This window comes from Venturia canescens, chromosome 2 (assembly GCF_019457755.1).
Source record: "Venturia canescens isolate UGA chromosome 2, ASM1945775v1, whole genome shotgun sequence".
NCBI classification, from domain to species: domain Eukaryota; kingdom Metazoa; phylum Arthropoda; class Insecta; order Hymenoptera; family Ichneumonidae; genus Venturia; species Venturia canescens.
In genome coordinates, this window is record NC_057422.1 from 12421417 (window position 1) to 12437097 (window position 15681).

The window sequence follows — 15681 nt, forward strand, 5'->3', positions numbered from 1 at the left end:
TTCATTCACCTCTAGCCCTTTTTACGGTTGACAGTTGATTTTCCTATATTTTCATGGTTTTATTTGCAATAAAGTTGAAAAAATTTTGTGGAGTTCCTCACATCTGGTTTATTTCTAACATTTGGATTTTTATATACAATATGTAGCGAGTATAACTAGTATAATGTTGCAGCAATGATTTACCAATTGTTCGTTAAGCGAAGCAGTGACGGACAGGTTGTTACTTGAGCTTGCTGAATAAATCATGAGAAGCGCAGTGATCTACGCAACTGACGTAATCTATCAGTTCTTCCAAACAAGTCTCTTCCGTCTGTTTTCTAGAATTAACTCTGTCGTTGCACGTGCTAAGTTTCTCTTGGAAAGCGCTGCATTTGTTCTCTGAGCATTTTTCCTGCAAATTATAATTTATCTTTTGTACAAATTGTTTACTAACAAAAAATTTTCAACTAAATATCAACTATGCTGGAGTATCTTTGCATGTTAGAATCTCTAATCTTATATCGATGACACCAGAAACATTACATTTCTAACTGTTACGTTTATTCATTTGATCGATTAAATTTCTATTTGATTCACATTTTCGTGAGTTTTGCTGCAATTCTCTCTGTGAGTGTTGAGTAAATTTTTGAAAAAAAAAATCTATAAACAGACTTTATAAAAATCTGCAACAAACATATTTAAATTCATCAGAAATTTCACACTTATTATGTCGCTTTTCGTAAAAAAATATAGACTCAACTATTAAAAAAAAACGTTTTTCATTCACATTTCAATTTTTTTCCATTATTTGTTTGAACAAAAAATGGTTGCCCTAATTTTTCGGACGTTTCTTCAAAGCTTTGAAATATTTCTTCCAAAATTCATGTCTGTCACAATTTAACCATTTTTTTCTTGCTCCCATTCATGCAGTTGTTGATATGGATAAAAATTATGTAATGTTTACGGATTCGAGATGACTTACTCTGAGAACTTTCTGAGGATCGACCAATTCTTCATCGTCCGCCTTGACCGTGGGAATAAAACGATTAATGAAGTTCTGGAGGAACGTCATTTTTATCGCCTAAAACAGAGCCGAACCCTTTTAGCTATTCCAGTGCAAATGACACAAATTATATTCCATAAAAACAGACAAATTATCGAAAGTATTTTCACCTCGTCGTGTGGAACAAATTGCACAAGTTCACCGCAACTGATCAAAAATGGCTGACACGGTTCTTTAAATTGTCAGACCCGAGAGTATATGAATTGTAGAGAAACAATATCGTAAAAATTTTCAAAACTGGACAAATCAATCACTTCACGATTCACATTTTTTTCATATTTTTTAACGGTAATCACTTCTTTCTTTTTTCATAGCTAATGATAGAAAATCCTAATAAACATATATGGATACGAAATCGATATATTTAAGAATATTCAATGCAATTCAAATTTATTATACAAGGGTACATGTAATAATGCAAAGGTTTAAGTTAGAATAAAACTAATTCATACGATTCGTTGGTAATTTTGGGTAATAATTGTGAAAACTTTTGAGTTTTGTGCAAAAAATTTCGAAAAATATGTGGTGGGAGATGTTATGGTAATGCAGAATAATTCTGTCATACATACATGAAGTTAGCAAAGTCATCAAATAACTTTAAAGTCTTTAAAGTCAACACAAAAATAGTTTTCCGTTCGAAAATTGATCAATTATAAATCAGAAAAATATATAAAAAATATTATCAACGAATATAAATAATCGTGCCTTTTGAACTTTTCTTATCTTGAATAAAAACTAGAACAATTATTTTCGAACGAAGTATTATTGCCAACTGTATTAAAAATCCCCACATCGACGACGAGACGATAACGACCTATCTTAGGTTTTTCTGTTCATGGACGGGGAAACGTCAAACATTGCAAATGGCTGCCGACGATCACAAAAAAAATCTTGATAAGAATACAGATAATACTTTTCCGATAAATAGTAATTTTTTATTCTCGTGCTGGACGTTCGTCTTACGACAAAGGATATTTACAGTATATCCCATTTTTTCTAGCGAGAACTGTCTTGAATAATATAATTCCTTTCGGATTTTATCACATATAAATACGGTACAATAAGATTCATATAAATTCGAAGAGTTTGAGGAGGAACGTGTGAAAAAAATTCTTTACACGTGACAAGAAAAAACAAAAAAATGAATCGATTTTTTTTCGTAATCCCCAGTTTTGGATAGGCCATATAAACCAATTCTTCGTAATATCCCTAGCTTCCATCGACCAATACGATTACAGAGAAACACACGTACAAACATACACAGAGACAAGCAAAAGAAACATTACCGTTCGTCATGCATAACTATCTCCGTCCAAGTTTTAACTGCAATAGCATTAATCGAGCGATTTTAATTGTCTTATGCGCGGTATAAGAAAATAATTTGATCGAGAGAAAAGCAAAAGAAAAAACAAAAAAGTAAAACACCAATGCCTGCGCTACGGGAAACATACAGGTATTACACTAACAAGATAAAGAGAGAGAAAAACAGTATCTCCCGAGAGATGCGCCGCACAAAATTCATCCCTCTTTTTCGATCGATAATAAATTGCAAAATTCGTCAATATACTACAGTGACAAAATCGGACTCTTACTATTTTCATGCGTGCGAATCATCGCGGAATTTTTTAACGCGCAATGATACCCAAAATGCCGAAAAAGTTGGACGGGTTTTGAGAACGGGCGCGATAAGATTCGTCTCGTCAAAAATAAAAGTATACCCGGGTCGTGAATTATTGAATAAAAAAATCAATTGAAAACTGGTCTATCGATGAAGAGTCTTGTTTTTTCGCCTCGATGGATGTAAAAAAAAGGGAGAAAAGAAAGATTGATCACGTGCGGGTCCGTAAACGTTGGATTCCTCGTGAAAGAATGGCGTTTTCCAAAAGTGTCTGCCACACATTTATTTTTTCTTCTCATCAAGTATGAAATTTTGCGTATGAAGAAATAATTCCCGTCAGGTGGAATTTAATTGTGATATACTGCCTATTTCGTATATAGCCAAGATATATTCGATAAATATGTACATATATACATATTTTCCTATATATAAATATATCTATATATGTATCGAACGATGAATGTAATCGCGCGACTCGTGTTGTCGAGACGGTTCGGTACGGAATAAGCAGAATAAGCTTAGAGAGAGCGAGCCTCGTTTGGTGAAGAGACGACAAAGTTTGAGGTGCCACACATCGGGACTCGCGCAGTTACGCTGACTTGTCGTGGGAGCGCGAGAAAGAGAGAGAGACTAAAAGAAAACGCGAAAAGGAAAGAATCACTAAGAGAGATAGAGAGAGAGGGGAAAGGAGATAGAAAAGACGAGAAGAGAGAGACAGAGCGCATCAGAGTAACAAACCAGCGCTCGTTGCGATTAGGACCGACCGCGAGGACAACGAACAACGAGGGACATAGAAACGGGGTGCATCGCGTCGAAACGTACACACACACACAGACATACACGACCGCGCGAAACTTACATTAACCCAGAAAAGGTTCGATATTGCAAAAAAAACCGAGGAAATACGATCAAAAAGGATTGTTGGAAAAAAAAAACAATTAAAAAAATGAGAATTTGCCGGAACCCTACCTAAACGCTGGATGGCCGTTCGAATAACAAAGGTATGCAAAAACATCGTATTTCATATAAAATATATTGTTTGTATTTATCGCAGTTAAAGCTTCGTGATAATTTAATCATTTACACTATCCTTCTATCTGTTCACGAATTGAGTTGTAAACTTGTTTTTTTACAAGTTGTACTCTTTTTTTCGAGGTTATGTCTCATTTTATATTGTCTTTTTTTCCGAATCAAACGCGATCTCTTTTTAAAGTATTATTTTCGTTGCTGATAAATATTTTTTTAATACGTGCCGTTGATTCACAGTTTCTAATTGGTTGTTTCTTGTGTTGCTTAAAATTGCTAGAATCCTTCTTGTAAACGTTTTTTTGGTACTTTCATCACTTTTCTCATTTATCCACCGTAAATAAACTCACGGATCACTCGCTTCATAAAAGGTTTGAATTTTTCATCAAATTTTTTCTTATTTCGTATGAAATTCAGCATATTTGTCTTTTGTACGTTTTTCCATCCAATCGAACAAATTTCTATTATTTTTTAGGTTAAATTGTCAATTATACGCTGAATTAATTGCTTCGTTCGATTTTTGAGGTTATGGCGTTGTTCTCTTGAAAGATTTTTCGTACAAGACTAATTAAAAACATTTCATACCAGATTTCTAACGTTTTTGACACTTTCCAAATTTTTTTCCCACTCTGGCTGTTGTGTCATGTTAACAGGAACCATGACATTCTACATGTTTTCAATGAAACACAATTTTTTAGCTTTCTCTGATCTAACATTCTAGTTCTCAATCAGTATTTATTTTCCTGATTACAAAATCTTCTTTTTATTAATTAATTGGTTGACTTAATCAAAAACGTCAGCAGTATTGTAAATATATCTCTTCATTTGTTTCAAATGAAACCTTTTTTTGTTATTTTCATGATGCTTATTACACTGAATGTCTTTTTGCATTCATGGATGTTGTTGACTTCAGTTCTCATTGTTTTTTACAATCGATTATATTGGGAATGACTTAATCAATGGTAGTAGTAAGAGAAACTATTTACTTTTCAATTTTTATTAAAAATAACCTATTTGGATATATCTTCATTCTTTATTTGTTCCTTTTCATCTACAATGGAGTCATATGTTTTCATACAATCATTGTATGTTGTAGAGAAACGCATAGCTCAATCTTTCTCAAAAATGTTATTGCATTATGGTAGCACTTTGTATTAATTTTGAGTTTCATGGAAAAGAATAATTTAGAAGTTTTTCTAAGCAAATTCCAGCAACACGTTATGACTTTTCCAATGATAGTTCTACTACTTTTTACTACTAAAAATTTTAGTTTTCAATTGAATAAAATCTTTTTCTCAAACTTTTTATATTTTCATCACTATAAGTACCGAATGTGTATTTGTTTGACACAGTTTTGTGTTGCAGTGTTTGACCGAAGATTCCATTTGAATGGATGATGCCTGGAGGCGATGAACGGTATGGAGAGACATGGACACGGTCATGGGCATTCGCATGGGCATTCGCATCATCATCATCATCACCATCACCACCACCATCATGCACATGGTGGGAGTTCTCAGAGCGTGACACAAAATGCTGGACAGGTGGCGTCGAAGCACGGCCACGGACATTCGTCCCATGCAGCAAAAGAGCCAGTTGCGCCATTGCCAGCGGCACAGCCTCAAAAGCCTCGAAATTACAGGTTAATAGTAGATCCATTTTTAACTAAGGGAGCTGCAAAGGTATATCGTTACGATGGTGTTGTGCCTGGAGATCCGACGTATCCGTTGATTCAAGTACGAGATCCACGTTCCCAATTGACGCGAATATGGACGAGATTAGAGCAATTAGATTTGCCGGTTCCAAGGTTCAAGATAGATGGTAATTATTGTGGCGAGCCACCGCCTCTGGAAGTAACTTTTTGTCATCTGAACGACAACATAGACAAGACCTTTCTCACCGATATGGTTCAGAAATTTGGCACGATAGAAGAATTGATAATATATTATCATCCGTTGACGAACAAGCATCTTGGGATAGCGAGAGTTGTTTTTGAAAACACAAAAGCTTCTAAGGCTTGCGTAGAGAAGTTGAATAACACATCGGTGATGGGGAAAGTATTGAGAGTTTTTCTCGATGCCTTTGGCGAAGAGTGCAAGAAACTGTATTCAGAAATGACTGTTGAGAAGAAGCCGGAGAAGAAAGCACCGGTTGAAAAAGAGGTGAAAGTTGAGGCTGAGCCTGAAAAACAAACGCCGATCGAAAAGGTCGTGCCCGAAGAGCGAGAAGAATATAGGCCCAAGAAAACAATCGCTGCCACATCCGAGAAAAATCGTGAGTCTTATATCGAAAATTCAAGATACAACAGAACGAAATATAGTGATTATCCCACACCGAGTGGAAGCACGACGAGCAGTGATCTAAGCTATGCTACTGCAAATAGCGAGCTCAATTATTCAAGCAACTATTCACAAAATTCGACACCTGCTACAAACTACGATTATTATTACGCGAGCTATCATCATACGCCGGCAAACAGTTACGTCGGCGGTCTACCAGCGAGCGCAGTTCCTGGTGCTCCTTTAGCGATTCAACAAAATTCGAACATGTGGTGGAACACGAATTCAGCAGGAGCAACACCGACGCCGGTCGGCTCAAGCGTTACTCCTGTTTATCCGGCCTCTTCGGTTTGGCCGTCGCAACACAGTGGAACGATCGAGAACAGTGATGCCTCGACATCCCTCAATAAAGCACCTAACTCCAAGAGCTCGTATCACACACCTAAAAAGGACAAAGACTCTTCGTCTTTGAGCTCATCCACCCGAGATTCACCGATCGTTGAATCGCGCAAAACGCTCGATCTCGATACAAGAATCGCTATGTTACTGAAGGACAAGGCAGGCGGTATGGCTCCTCCTTTCCTTCAATTTGGCAGCGATTCCGAAGACGAGAAAAAATCTCAACACATTGACGAGGACATGCTCTCCGAACCACCCAGCCCCTTTCTATCCGCCGAAGTTTACAAATCGTGCTTCGAGAAAAAGACTGAACGCACGAAAGAGCGTAGAAAAGCCCATGAAAATAACGTCAATCAATTCTCCGTTGATGAGGATTTGGGCAGTGTTATTAGCTCTAGCGAGGACGAAGCACTTTTAGGTAGTTACAGCCCTGCTGTCGACGATAACGAACCTTTACCACCCAAAGAACCACCGCCTCCACCACCCCCTGACGACGATCGAATGTCTCTCAGTCCTCTAAGCTCCGGAGATGAAAAAATCGAGGAAGTGAGAATTCCTTCGAATTATACCTCTTCGTGCATGGTAAAAGAAAAAGTATTTAAACATTCTATTTTTGGGATATTTAACTAAAAAATTTGTAGGTTGCTGCTCAATCGGAAACCGCCAATCAGATGTACTCGGGAGCTGGATATCCTGGTCATCTTCCCCACTATCCACAGCCCACGGATTTTTACAGTTTGCCCAGACCCACTCAATATCCTTATCCTTATGGTGCAGCTTATTTACCCAATCAGTACCAATCCTCCTCCACCCAAATCCCAGGCACTGTTGGCTCACAGGGAAGCTATTATCCGACATTTCAATCCAGACTTCAGGCTATGGCTAATCAGAGTATCACGAAAGATAATCCACAGGTCAGATTCCCACAATATCGTATTTTTTGCTATTTACATATTTACATTCATTCCCATAACTTTGGAAGAGTGAGTTTTTGTTCGACATTGCTAATATTGTTTTCATTATTCAGGGTCCTACGATAAACGCAGTGTTAACGAGGGTAGTAAATGAGGTGAAGGCGATCCTGAAGAAAGATTTCAACAAAAAAATGGTCGAGAGCACGGCTTTCAAGCTCTTCGAGGTTTGGTGGGACGAGAAAAAATCGGAAAAGAGTCAAAATCTGACGGGCACGGAAAATACGATCGTGAATAATGTCGTGAAGGAAGAAGCCCCTACCAAACCTCAAGCACTCTCCTCACTTTTGGACCAGGCGACACCGCTCGGTTTAAATTACGATGGCTTTGGTTTGGGTATTAGGGCCAGTATGCCAAAGATGCCTTCGTTCAGGGTAAGTCTTAAAACCGTTATTCTTAAGAAACTAAACGATTTATTCAACATGAATATTTATCTAATTCAACGTAGAAAGATTTATTTTGATAAATAACTGAATAATTTGGCTCATCCAAAATTGAAGCAACATGAGCTTATTCCAACTATCAAGATAACGATTCGTGAAGTTGCGAATGATATTTTTTGATCGTAATATTCGTCAAGCACAGCATAAATTTGGTTATTTATTTCTATTCTGAACTGTCATTCTCCAAGTTTTTACAGATCGTAGTTGAATAGCAACCCTGTAATTACGACCACGTGAAAGTCCAGATCTTTCATAATAGACATTAACATTGATTACTTTTCGAGCTTCTGAATAGACTATGAGTGTCATTGAATATATGGTTTTACGATTGAATCACAGCGCAAGATAAAAGCTCCGAGTCCTTTGCATCAAGACGAGGATAGTCGTCAGTCGGATCGTATGGATACGGAAATAATCGACAGCGATAGTGAATTAGATTTGCCGATGGTTGCTAATTCAAAACGCACGTTACCTGATGCCTCGACGACCTCGTCGTCCTCGTCTTCGTCGTCACCAAGTGACAGTAGCGAAGCGAGCAGCGGAGATTCGTCAAGCAGCTCGAGCGAAAGTTCCGACGAGGAAGGTTTTGATAACTCCCAAGAAGACGTAAGTTGTTTTTTTTTTATATACGAGCTGAAAAATGTTTTCCGTGTCTCCAGAGTACCGGAATTATGACGAACGGTCTGTTAATTAATTTTTCTTTCATTTATTTTCAGCGTGATTCCGATAGCAGAGTAGCAGATCTTCGTCCGCTCGCTTCGAGCAGTAAGGACCCAGAAATTTTGATGGAACTCGCGATACAACGATCTCTGAATTGTGCAACGCCAACAGGTCGGGAAACTCCAATTCCTGACTTGGATGTGCGAAACGTCGACGAATTCCCGCAGCTCGATAATGACCCGAGCCCCGTAAGTTCGCCTATTTTCGAAGATGCTACGAAGGTCGAAGACGAAAAGCCGGATGGCAGCATGCGAATTATGGGAACCAATGACCTACAAAGGGCAATTACACCGGCCACCATAAACGAGATCAATTCTGATCATTTGATTCGCGACGAAAAACGCATTGGCGTTAAGTTACCAGTTAAGGAAGAAAATCACGATATACAGAACATGGAAAGCTCCGCGGCCGAAGCCCTCATGGCTCTCGCCGGACAAGATAATATTATTAGGCATAAAGATCCGGGTCCTGTGACACCTAACTTTATAAGAGCTCTTCAAGATATGTCGACGAAATATATCAACGACGAACCGATACTTAAAGAATCGGAAAAGATTGAAATGTTCAGTGAAATTCCAACTACGGATTCTGAGGAAGAAAGCCTTGAAATAAGGAGACTCAGGTTAGATATTTATCACTTCAATTGCTCGCTTAAACTTTATATTACCGAGAGCTGTGATGCAATCAGAAAACCTGCGAATTCTAGTGTTCTTTTAAATCAATGTTTGTCTATTTCGCGTGTACACGCTATGAGTCTTCCAAGTTATGAAATTTGGAAAAAAATTGACCATTATTTTTTTCCAATTTAAGGTTCCAAGCGGAGGCAGACATTCGTTTGAATGGTGAGCGAAGTCCAAGCACGCCGGGCTCGCAAGCGTCTCAAGTTTACATGGAACACTCGTATTCCTTGCCACCAGCTCAACCTGAGCCGATCGATCAAGCCTCACAGCAGCAGCAACAGCAACAACAACAGCAGCAACAACAACCCCAACAACCCCAACGCGTTATCGGACAAAAGTCCAAACCGATTAAAACCGAAAAGCCAAAGGACAGAAACGAGAAGAAAAAATTGAATAAATACTCAAAGCTTCATGTGCATCAAAATCACGAGAGAGAAAAAGAAAACATGGCGCAAAATGAATTTATGTACGAGACGTTGCCGAAGAAGTTCGAAGAGCCAGCTAAAGTCACCTACAAAGAAAGAGATCTTATGATGGAAATGGGAGTTTTGTATGAATTTTTAACTCGAGGCATCGATGCCGAGGACGTTGAATACCTTCGGAGAAGTTACGAAGCACTATTGGCCGATGATGCGGTCGGTTATTGGCTCAATGATACACACTGGGTCGATCATCCTGCCACGGACATACCAAGTCCGGCGAAAAGAAGGAAAAGGGACGAACTCCGACTCCATGCGACCGGAAGTGCTAGAACTGAGGGCTATTACAAAGTTGATATCAGGGAAAAGGCCAAACACAAAGTGAGCCTTTTTTTCATTCTCGTTCATTTTTTAACTTTCCAATTCATTTTGATCGTTGTTAATACAAACTCCTTTATAAGTCCTTATGCAGTTTGGTAAAGATTGTTTGAACGAATTCCCCATCATGGAAACGTATTTCAAAAGGATGAAGCCGTTTAGCTAAATTTTCATAAATATTTTGTCTCGTGGTAAATGAGTGGATTCTTCGCTTTTTGCAGCACCATTATGCGCAAAGTATCCAACGTGCAAACGAGATTGAGGAAAGTGGTGGTTCCTACGCAGGCGGTGACGGTCTTGCGAACGGTCCGAAAAATAATTCGAAAGCTCTTACAGGAAAAATGCAAGCTCTTTCGAGAGAAGCTCGCAGTAATCAACGTCGTCTTCTCACAGCCTTTGGCATTGACACTGATAGTGATCTTCTTAAATTTAATCAATTGAAGGTACGTGAGGTTTATGTGATCATAGGAAATAAAAAATCTGATCAAGAAATATATTGAAAACTATATATTTTGATGCTAATGCTGTTTATTGCATTTTTTTAGTTCCGCAAGAAGCAATTGAAATTCGCTAAATCAGGTATTCACGATTGGGGTCTTTTCGCGATGGAACCGATCGCAGCTGACGAAATGGTTATCGAATATGTGGGACAAATGGTTAGGCCCATCGTTGCTGATCTACGAGAGTCCCAGTACGAGGCAACCGGTATCGGCAGTTCTTACCTCTTCCGTATTGATTTGGACACGATTATTGATGCGACCAAGTGTGGCAACTTGGCTCGATTTATCAATCATAGCTGTAACGTAAGTTTCTCTCGAGTTGAGCCCCCCAAAAAATTCAAGAAAATGACTCGTTTGATTTAAAAATCCTGTCGAAAAAAATCTCTTCATCTCTGAAATTTATAAATAATTTTCAAAACAAAAAATTAATTCCCTGAAAATAACAAAAATTCTCCTAACACATTTCTTTTTTTACAGCCCAATTGTTACGCAAAAGTCATCACGATTGAGAGCCAAAAGAAAATTGTTATCTACAGTAAACAACCGATCGGTGTTAATGAGGAAATAACATACGATTACAAGTTCCCGCTGGAGGACGACAAAATTCCATGTCTCTGCGGAGCTCCTCAATGTCGGGGCACTCTCAATTAAGATTTGTTATCGCGTTTCATCATCCAACTCATTTATCCTTTACCTACCTCTTTATTTTCCCACTGTTCCTCATCCCGCTATCTTCTTCCTGACGCTGCCCTCTACTCATATTTTTGTAAATAAATCTCCCATGTAAACATTTTATAAAAATGCAACGGAGAATACTGATTGAGCCAGTGACAGAAATTCCTTTTGCTCATTTTTCAAGATTAAGTGGTTCCAAAATCACTCGAAACTGAATGAGAACTTAACATGAGCAATTTCTGAACCAGAATGAAGGACAAAATTATTTATGTATTTTTTTTATTAATGCTCCATCGGCGCAACGTTTGCTCATTCATTTTCACGCTTTCCATCATGTAAATATATATACATTGACTTTCAATCGTTTTCGATTTTACATGATAGAAACCAAATTATCAAAGTCGTTTTACAAAGTTTTTTCTCATTGAAAAACATGGAAAACCGAAATGTCAGACATGAACTTTTCAAAGCAGTGTCTCGACCTTGTGGTTTACTGAAATGTTTAATTTTCAGTACACTATTATACAATTACAAGTTAAATTTTATAATTCGACTAATAATAAGACTACCCAACTATAGGGGCTCCTTGAGACATTAAACTTTTAACGTGTTTCCCGGTGGCTCCAAAACTTCTTTAAGAGATATTTTGTTACCAATTTATGAACTAGAGAAACACTTGACGAAGCTTCTTCTAATTCTTCAAGTACATCTCGGTCGGAGAAGTCATTTATTTTTCCTTTTTTCATTTTTGTACGAAACAATCACAAATAATTAAACATATTTATATACACGATAAGTAGAGAAAATATTAGGTCATTTATTGGCTGACGGAATTCGGTGAGCGATCACCCATTTGGTGAGGATTATTTGAAGCTGGCGCCGAGTTAACAGTGTTTGTTGGTTCCTGTTTGAAGTTTACGGCAGGATTCAGATTCGTATTGATGACAGCTGTGGCCGGTGCTGTTGGATTTTGCATGTCCAATTGACTTTGAGCAATGTCTTGCAGAGCCGCTTGAATTCTTTGCAGCAAAGCTTCGCCTTGTCTCACTACTTCTTCTAATTGCTCTCCAGCCTCCAAATTCTCTTGCTCTAATCGACTCAAACTCGCCACTTGGAGCTCCTGTGACGATTCTTCACTGGGTAAGCTTTCGATCAGGGTATCAATGTCCTTGGCACATCTCGCTATTAAAGTTGCAAATAAGGCTGCATAATCTGTGGAATGGTGGAGCTATTTTATATTTAAAATTGTACCAATTTCTGTTGATAATTGAGAATATTTTTACTATTTCAAGTAGTACGATCAAAAGGTTTTTCTGGAAAATAGGAGAGGCCTGATCCTGCAAAATTTCATATAAATTTACAAAAAAATCACTGCTGAAATCTTGTAATGTGATTTCAAGAAATGATCCACATAGCTGTTGAACGAGTTTTTCACAATTTCAATTTCAAATATTGGTAAACTCGTAACAAATTACAACAACCCACTCTCGGAATCACGAATTGTTTATTTTATATTTCGAATATTGTAAAGCAACTGCAGTATCATAAAAGTCGTGCCAATTTTCGAAAAACTTCGTTCGAGAAATATTTATTTTGTTACCTTCTTGGGTTTGTTGGGGCTGTGGCATTCCTATTCTGTCAAAACCAGGAAATTTGCTAGGTGTTGAATACTGTTGGAGGATTCCAACGCTGTTGCAAAAATGTTCAGCTTGCTAGATGGATTTCAATTTTGACATCGTTAATGCACAGTGAAATACGAGTAAACGTAAATTATGGAAAACCACAATTCCAACCTGATTTATCGTATCCTGCAATTGAGTTAAGCGATCTGCCATGTTTGTTTTTCGCTGTTTTCAATTCGTAACAAACAAAAATCTCAATACTGAGTTTTCGACCGAAGAAGTTTGCACTGTTTAGACAGAACAGCGAATTTTGACAACAATGTGACGCAACACTTTCAGTTATTTTTTGAGGTTAGAAATTTCGGAGCTGAACCGCGAACACCACCGCGAATGGTCTAATTGACGTGCATGCTCGACGGTGCTGTCCTCTGAGTAGACCGCAAGAAACGCAGGGTTACACATTTGAAAAAAAATGCCCTGGAAGTTGAACTTCCTATTGAATAATTAAAAATAATAGAAATTCATTCTCCCTTGAAAAATCTTCACATCTTTTTTATTGTTAACCTATCATTCGCCCCTATAAATAATACACTCCAATCATAATCTCTAGATACATATTTCGGTTCGAGATAGACAAATACGTGATATTAATAACCTAAAAACATGAGAATACGTTCAATCGAGTAACAGAATTAAATTCACTGCTGAAAAAAATGACTCTTCGCATCCGAGAATATAATTCTGTACTCAAGAGGATCTCAATAGAATGAATCGAATGCCTCGTTCTTCAAAATGCAAAATGTTTCGTCGATCACGTGTGAAATAATTGAATAAACAATTCATTTAAATAATCCATCAAAATAAATCGGGAACGTAATCATCGGCTCCATAATCGTAGTCATCTTCAGCGCCCGGGGGCACGAACACTCCTCCCAAAACACCGGACAAATTTTCTCCAAGTCCCATAGCAGAAGCGACACCAAAAACAAGTCTCATCACAACGAGTCTCACGAAATTAGCGACGTTCGTTTCTTTGCTCTGAAGTGCAAATTGTTTGGCCTTCCGTGATTTGCATTCTGCTCCCCTCAACTGAAACAAAAAAGCTCAAACCTTTAAACCCAGAACTAAAAAATGAATAAACTCAGAAAAATACTTAAAATGTGTTTAAAACTAACAAAGTATATCGGAACAATAAAATCACAAAATGGAAAACAAAACTAATGAGAATATGTGAAGTGAATCGTAAATGAAATAAAAATAATGCATCGATGTACATTCGTACAGCACGAATATCCATGAATTCATTCATGAAGTTTACAACGTCAACGGTTCGTGCATCCCCATAAAAGAAGTGCTAATTTGAATAATATTTATCATGAAAATCTCGTATAAAAAACAATACCAATTGTTCGGCTCATTCATGATTTTTTTTCACTGTCGTCAATGATGAATCAAACGTAGGAAATTCGACAAAAACTTAACGAAACAGAAGCGCGCAGTGGCATAGCAATAGAAAAAGTGTATCGGCTATGGTTGTCACTTCTGAAAATCCACGTTTATAAATCGAATTTCCGACGTCGTTTGAAAAGAAGTGTGTGAAAATCAGTGTAGCTTACGGTGAGACAGCAGATGATGAGTATTCCAACGAGAGTGATCTTCATTCTCGTCGTAGCAGGTGCCCTTTTCGAATGGGAATAAATTCACTTTCGTTTAATGGTGAGTAAGTGCAGCAGTGTCGAGTGCAGATGAATCGAGAGACCGGTTCTCGTGATAAAAACCGACGAAAGTAAGACGAATGCAAAAAGCGAGTAAAAAAATGTTTATCTGTCACGCGTTCGTCGGAAATGAGTCTTTTTCGAATTTTAAACTGCTCGATGAATTCGTCGCGGAGAATATTGTGCTCGTGGAGTCAACTTGTCTCGGTCGGTTCTCCGAGCGACTGTTTCTCAGAGCAGTGGGTCTCCTTGCACCACGAAACGATCCACCGCGCGAATGCGTTTTGAAAAACCGGTAACCGCACGACACCGCCGCTCTTCTCCGAACAAACTCCGACTAATTTTCTTTTTATTTATTCCCCTTTTCTCGTGACCATTCGAACGGGCAACTTCGTTTCCGTTCCGTCTCCGGTGAAGATTGACGGACGCATAGACACGAGTAATAGCGAGAATCGACTGCTTCGATATAGCTCCTCGTGTGCTATAAGTTATTGTACCTTGTAACGGTACACCACGAAAAAAGGCATTCAGGCCACCACTGTCTTCTGTACACTCTTTTAACTCTTATGCATGCGCCACGCACGCTTGTACAAATGTAGACAAATATTTAGCACTTCCCGCGACACCCACTAAATTTCATTTTCTATTTTATTTCCTATTATTTATTGACTTTTCTCCTCGGCGTATCCGCGCATTCTTCTTTCTCTCGTATTCTCAACAAGAGCGTTCGTGACATTCCCGGACGTTTTTTACTTCATTTTGCAGACGCGGTTTTTCGCATTTCCTTTCAACTTTGAATTTTAAAAAAATTTCTTAATTTTTTTTTCAAGTTGTTAAATTTTTAATATGAACATTATTTTAATTAATTTTTTTAAATTATAATTTTTATTTCTTTTCAAATTTTTTGTTTATTTAGTTTTTAGGTCTTTTTAATATCTTTTATTTTTTTTCAGAGCGTTCGTCACATTCGCGGTCGTTTTTTACTTAATTTTGCAAACGCGGTTTTTCGCATTTCGTTTCAACTTTGAATATCGAAAAAATGTCTCAATTTTTATTTAAATTGTTAAATTTTGAACGTGATTTTTTTTAATTCGTTTTTAAAAAATTTCTTGCTTCTTTAGTTCGTAGGTTTTTTAAATTTCTTTTATTTTTTTAAATTCGAAATAAACCTTGATCCAAATTCTCCTGAGTTTT

General features: G+C 37.7%; 4 protein-coding genes across 5 annotated transcripts; 1 reads left to right on the top strand and 3 right to left on the bottom strand.

Moving 5' to 3' along the window:
- Positions 1–83: 83 nt before the first annotated feature.
- On the bottom strand, positions 84–1300 carry UQCR-11 (Ubiquinol-cytochrome c reductase 11 kDa subunit). Its single transcript, XM_043413080.1, has 3 exons — positions 1153–1300; positions 962–1060; positions 84–391 (listed from the first exon to the last, which is right to left on the bottom strand). The coding sequence occupies exons 2-3, from the start codon at positions 1049–1051 to the stop codon at positions 221–223; spliced, it is 261 nt and encodes an 86-aa protein (XP_043269015.1). The 5' UTR covers positions 1052–1060; positions 1153–1300; the 3' UTR covers positions 84–220.
- A 1007-nt stretch (positions 1301–2307) lies between these two features.
- On the top strand, positions 2308–11312 carry Set1 (SET domain containing 1). 2 transcript variants are annotated; one of them, XM_043411388.1, is made up of 10 exons: positions 2308–3661; positions 5052–6946; positions 7006–7278; positions 7392–7709; positions 8118–8384; positions 8495–9120; positions 9309–9978; positions 10197–10418; positions 10521–10778; positions 10953–11312. In XM_043411388.1, exons 2-10 carry the CDS (start codon positions 5096–5098, stop codon positions 11124–11126), a joined length of 4659 nt encoding a protein of 1552 aa, XP_043267323.1. In that variant the 5' UTR covers positions 2308–3661; positions 5052–5095; the 3' UTR covers positions 11127–11312. The 2 variants fall into 2 exon arrangements, with proteins under 2 accessions (XP_043267323.1, XP_043267324.1); XM_043411389.1 differs by having other exon boundaries at positions 5052–6910.
- Positions 11313–11842: 530 nt separating this feature from the next.
- MED21 (mediator complex subunit 21) lies at positions 11843–13173 on the bottom strand. Its single transcript, XM_043411390.1, has 3 exons — positions 12944–13173; positions 12751–12862; positions 11843–12362 (listed from the first exon to the last, which is right to left on the bottom strand). Exons 1-3 carry the CDS (start codon positions 12983–12985, stop codon positions 11968–11970), a joined length of 549 nt encoding a protein of 182 aa, XP_043267325.1. The 5' UTR covers positions 12986–13173; the 3' UTR covers positions 11843–11967.
- Positions 13174–13308: 135 nt separating this feature from the next.
- Positions 13309–15128, bottom strand: LOC122406139 (uncharacterized). The gene is made up of 2 exons (XM_043411391.1): positions 14389–15128; positions 13309–13861 (listed from the first exon to the last, which is right to left on the bottom strand). The coding sequence occupies exons 1-2, from the start codon at positions 14431–14433 to the stop codon at positions 13628–13630; spliced, it is 279 nt and encodes a 92-aa protein (XP_043267326.1). The 5' UTR covers positions 14434–15128; the 3' UTR covers positions 13309–13627.
- Between the last annotated feature and the right edge of the window lie 553 nt (positions 15129–15681).

Excerpts from the sequence above, each read along its gene's own strand:
- UQCR-11 (XM_043413080.1), bottom strand. The coding sequence starts at position 1,051 with ATGACGTTCCTCCAGAACTTCATTAATCGTTTTATTCCCACGGTCAAG. Across the intron at positions 392-961 it reads ATCCTCAGAAAGTTCTCAGA|GAAAAATGCTCAGAGAACAA; the intron begins GTAAGTCATCTC and ends TATAATTTGCAG.
- Set1 (XM_043411388.1), top strand. The coding sequence starts at position 5,096 with ATGAACGGTATGGAGAGACATGGACACGGTCATGGGCATTCGCATGGG. Across the intron at positions 7,710-8,117 it reads CAAAGATGCCTTCGTTCAGG|CGCAAGATAAAAGCTCCGAG; the intron begins GTAAGTCTTAAA and ends ATTGAATCACAG. Across the intron at positions 9,121-9,308 it reads CTTGAAATAAGGAGACTCAG|GTTCCAAGCGGAGGCAGACA; the intron begins GTTAGATATTTA and ends TTCCAATTTAAG.
- MED21 (XM_043411390.1), bottom strand. The coding sequence starts at position 12,985 with ATGGCAGATCGCTTAACTCAATTGCAGGATACGATAAATCAG. Across the intron at positions 12,863-12,943 it reads TGCAGGATACGATAAATCAG|CAAGCTGAACATTTTTGCAA; the intron begins GTTGGAATTGTG and ends AAATCCATCTAG. Across the intron at positions 12,363-12,750 it reads GCCCCAACAAACCCAAGAAG|ATTATGCAGCCTTATTTGCA; the intron begins GTAACAAAATAA and ends ACCATTCCACAG.
- LOC122406139 (XM_043411391.1), bottom strand. The coding sequence starts at position 14,433 with ATGAAGATCACTCTCGTTGGAATACTCATCATCTGCTGTCTCACC. Across the intron at positions 13,862-14,388 it reads TCATCATCTGCTGTCTCACC|TTGAGGGGAGCAGAATGCAA; the intron begins GTAAGCTACACT and ends TTTTTGTTTCAG.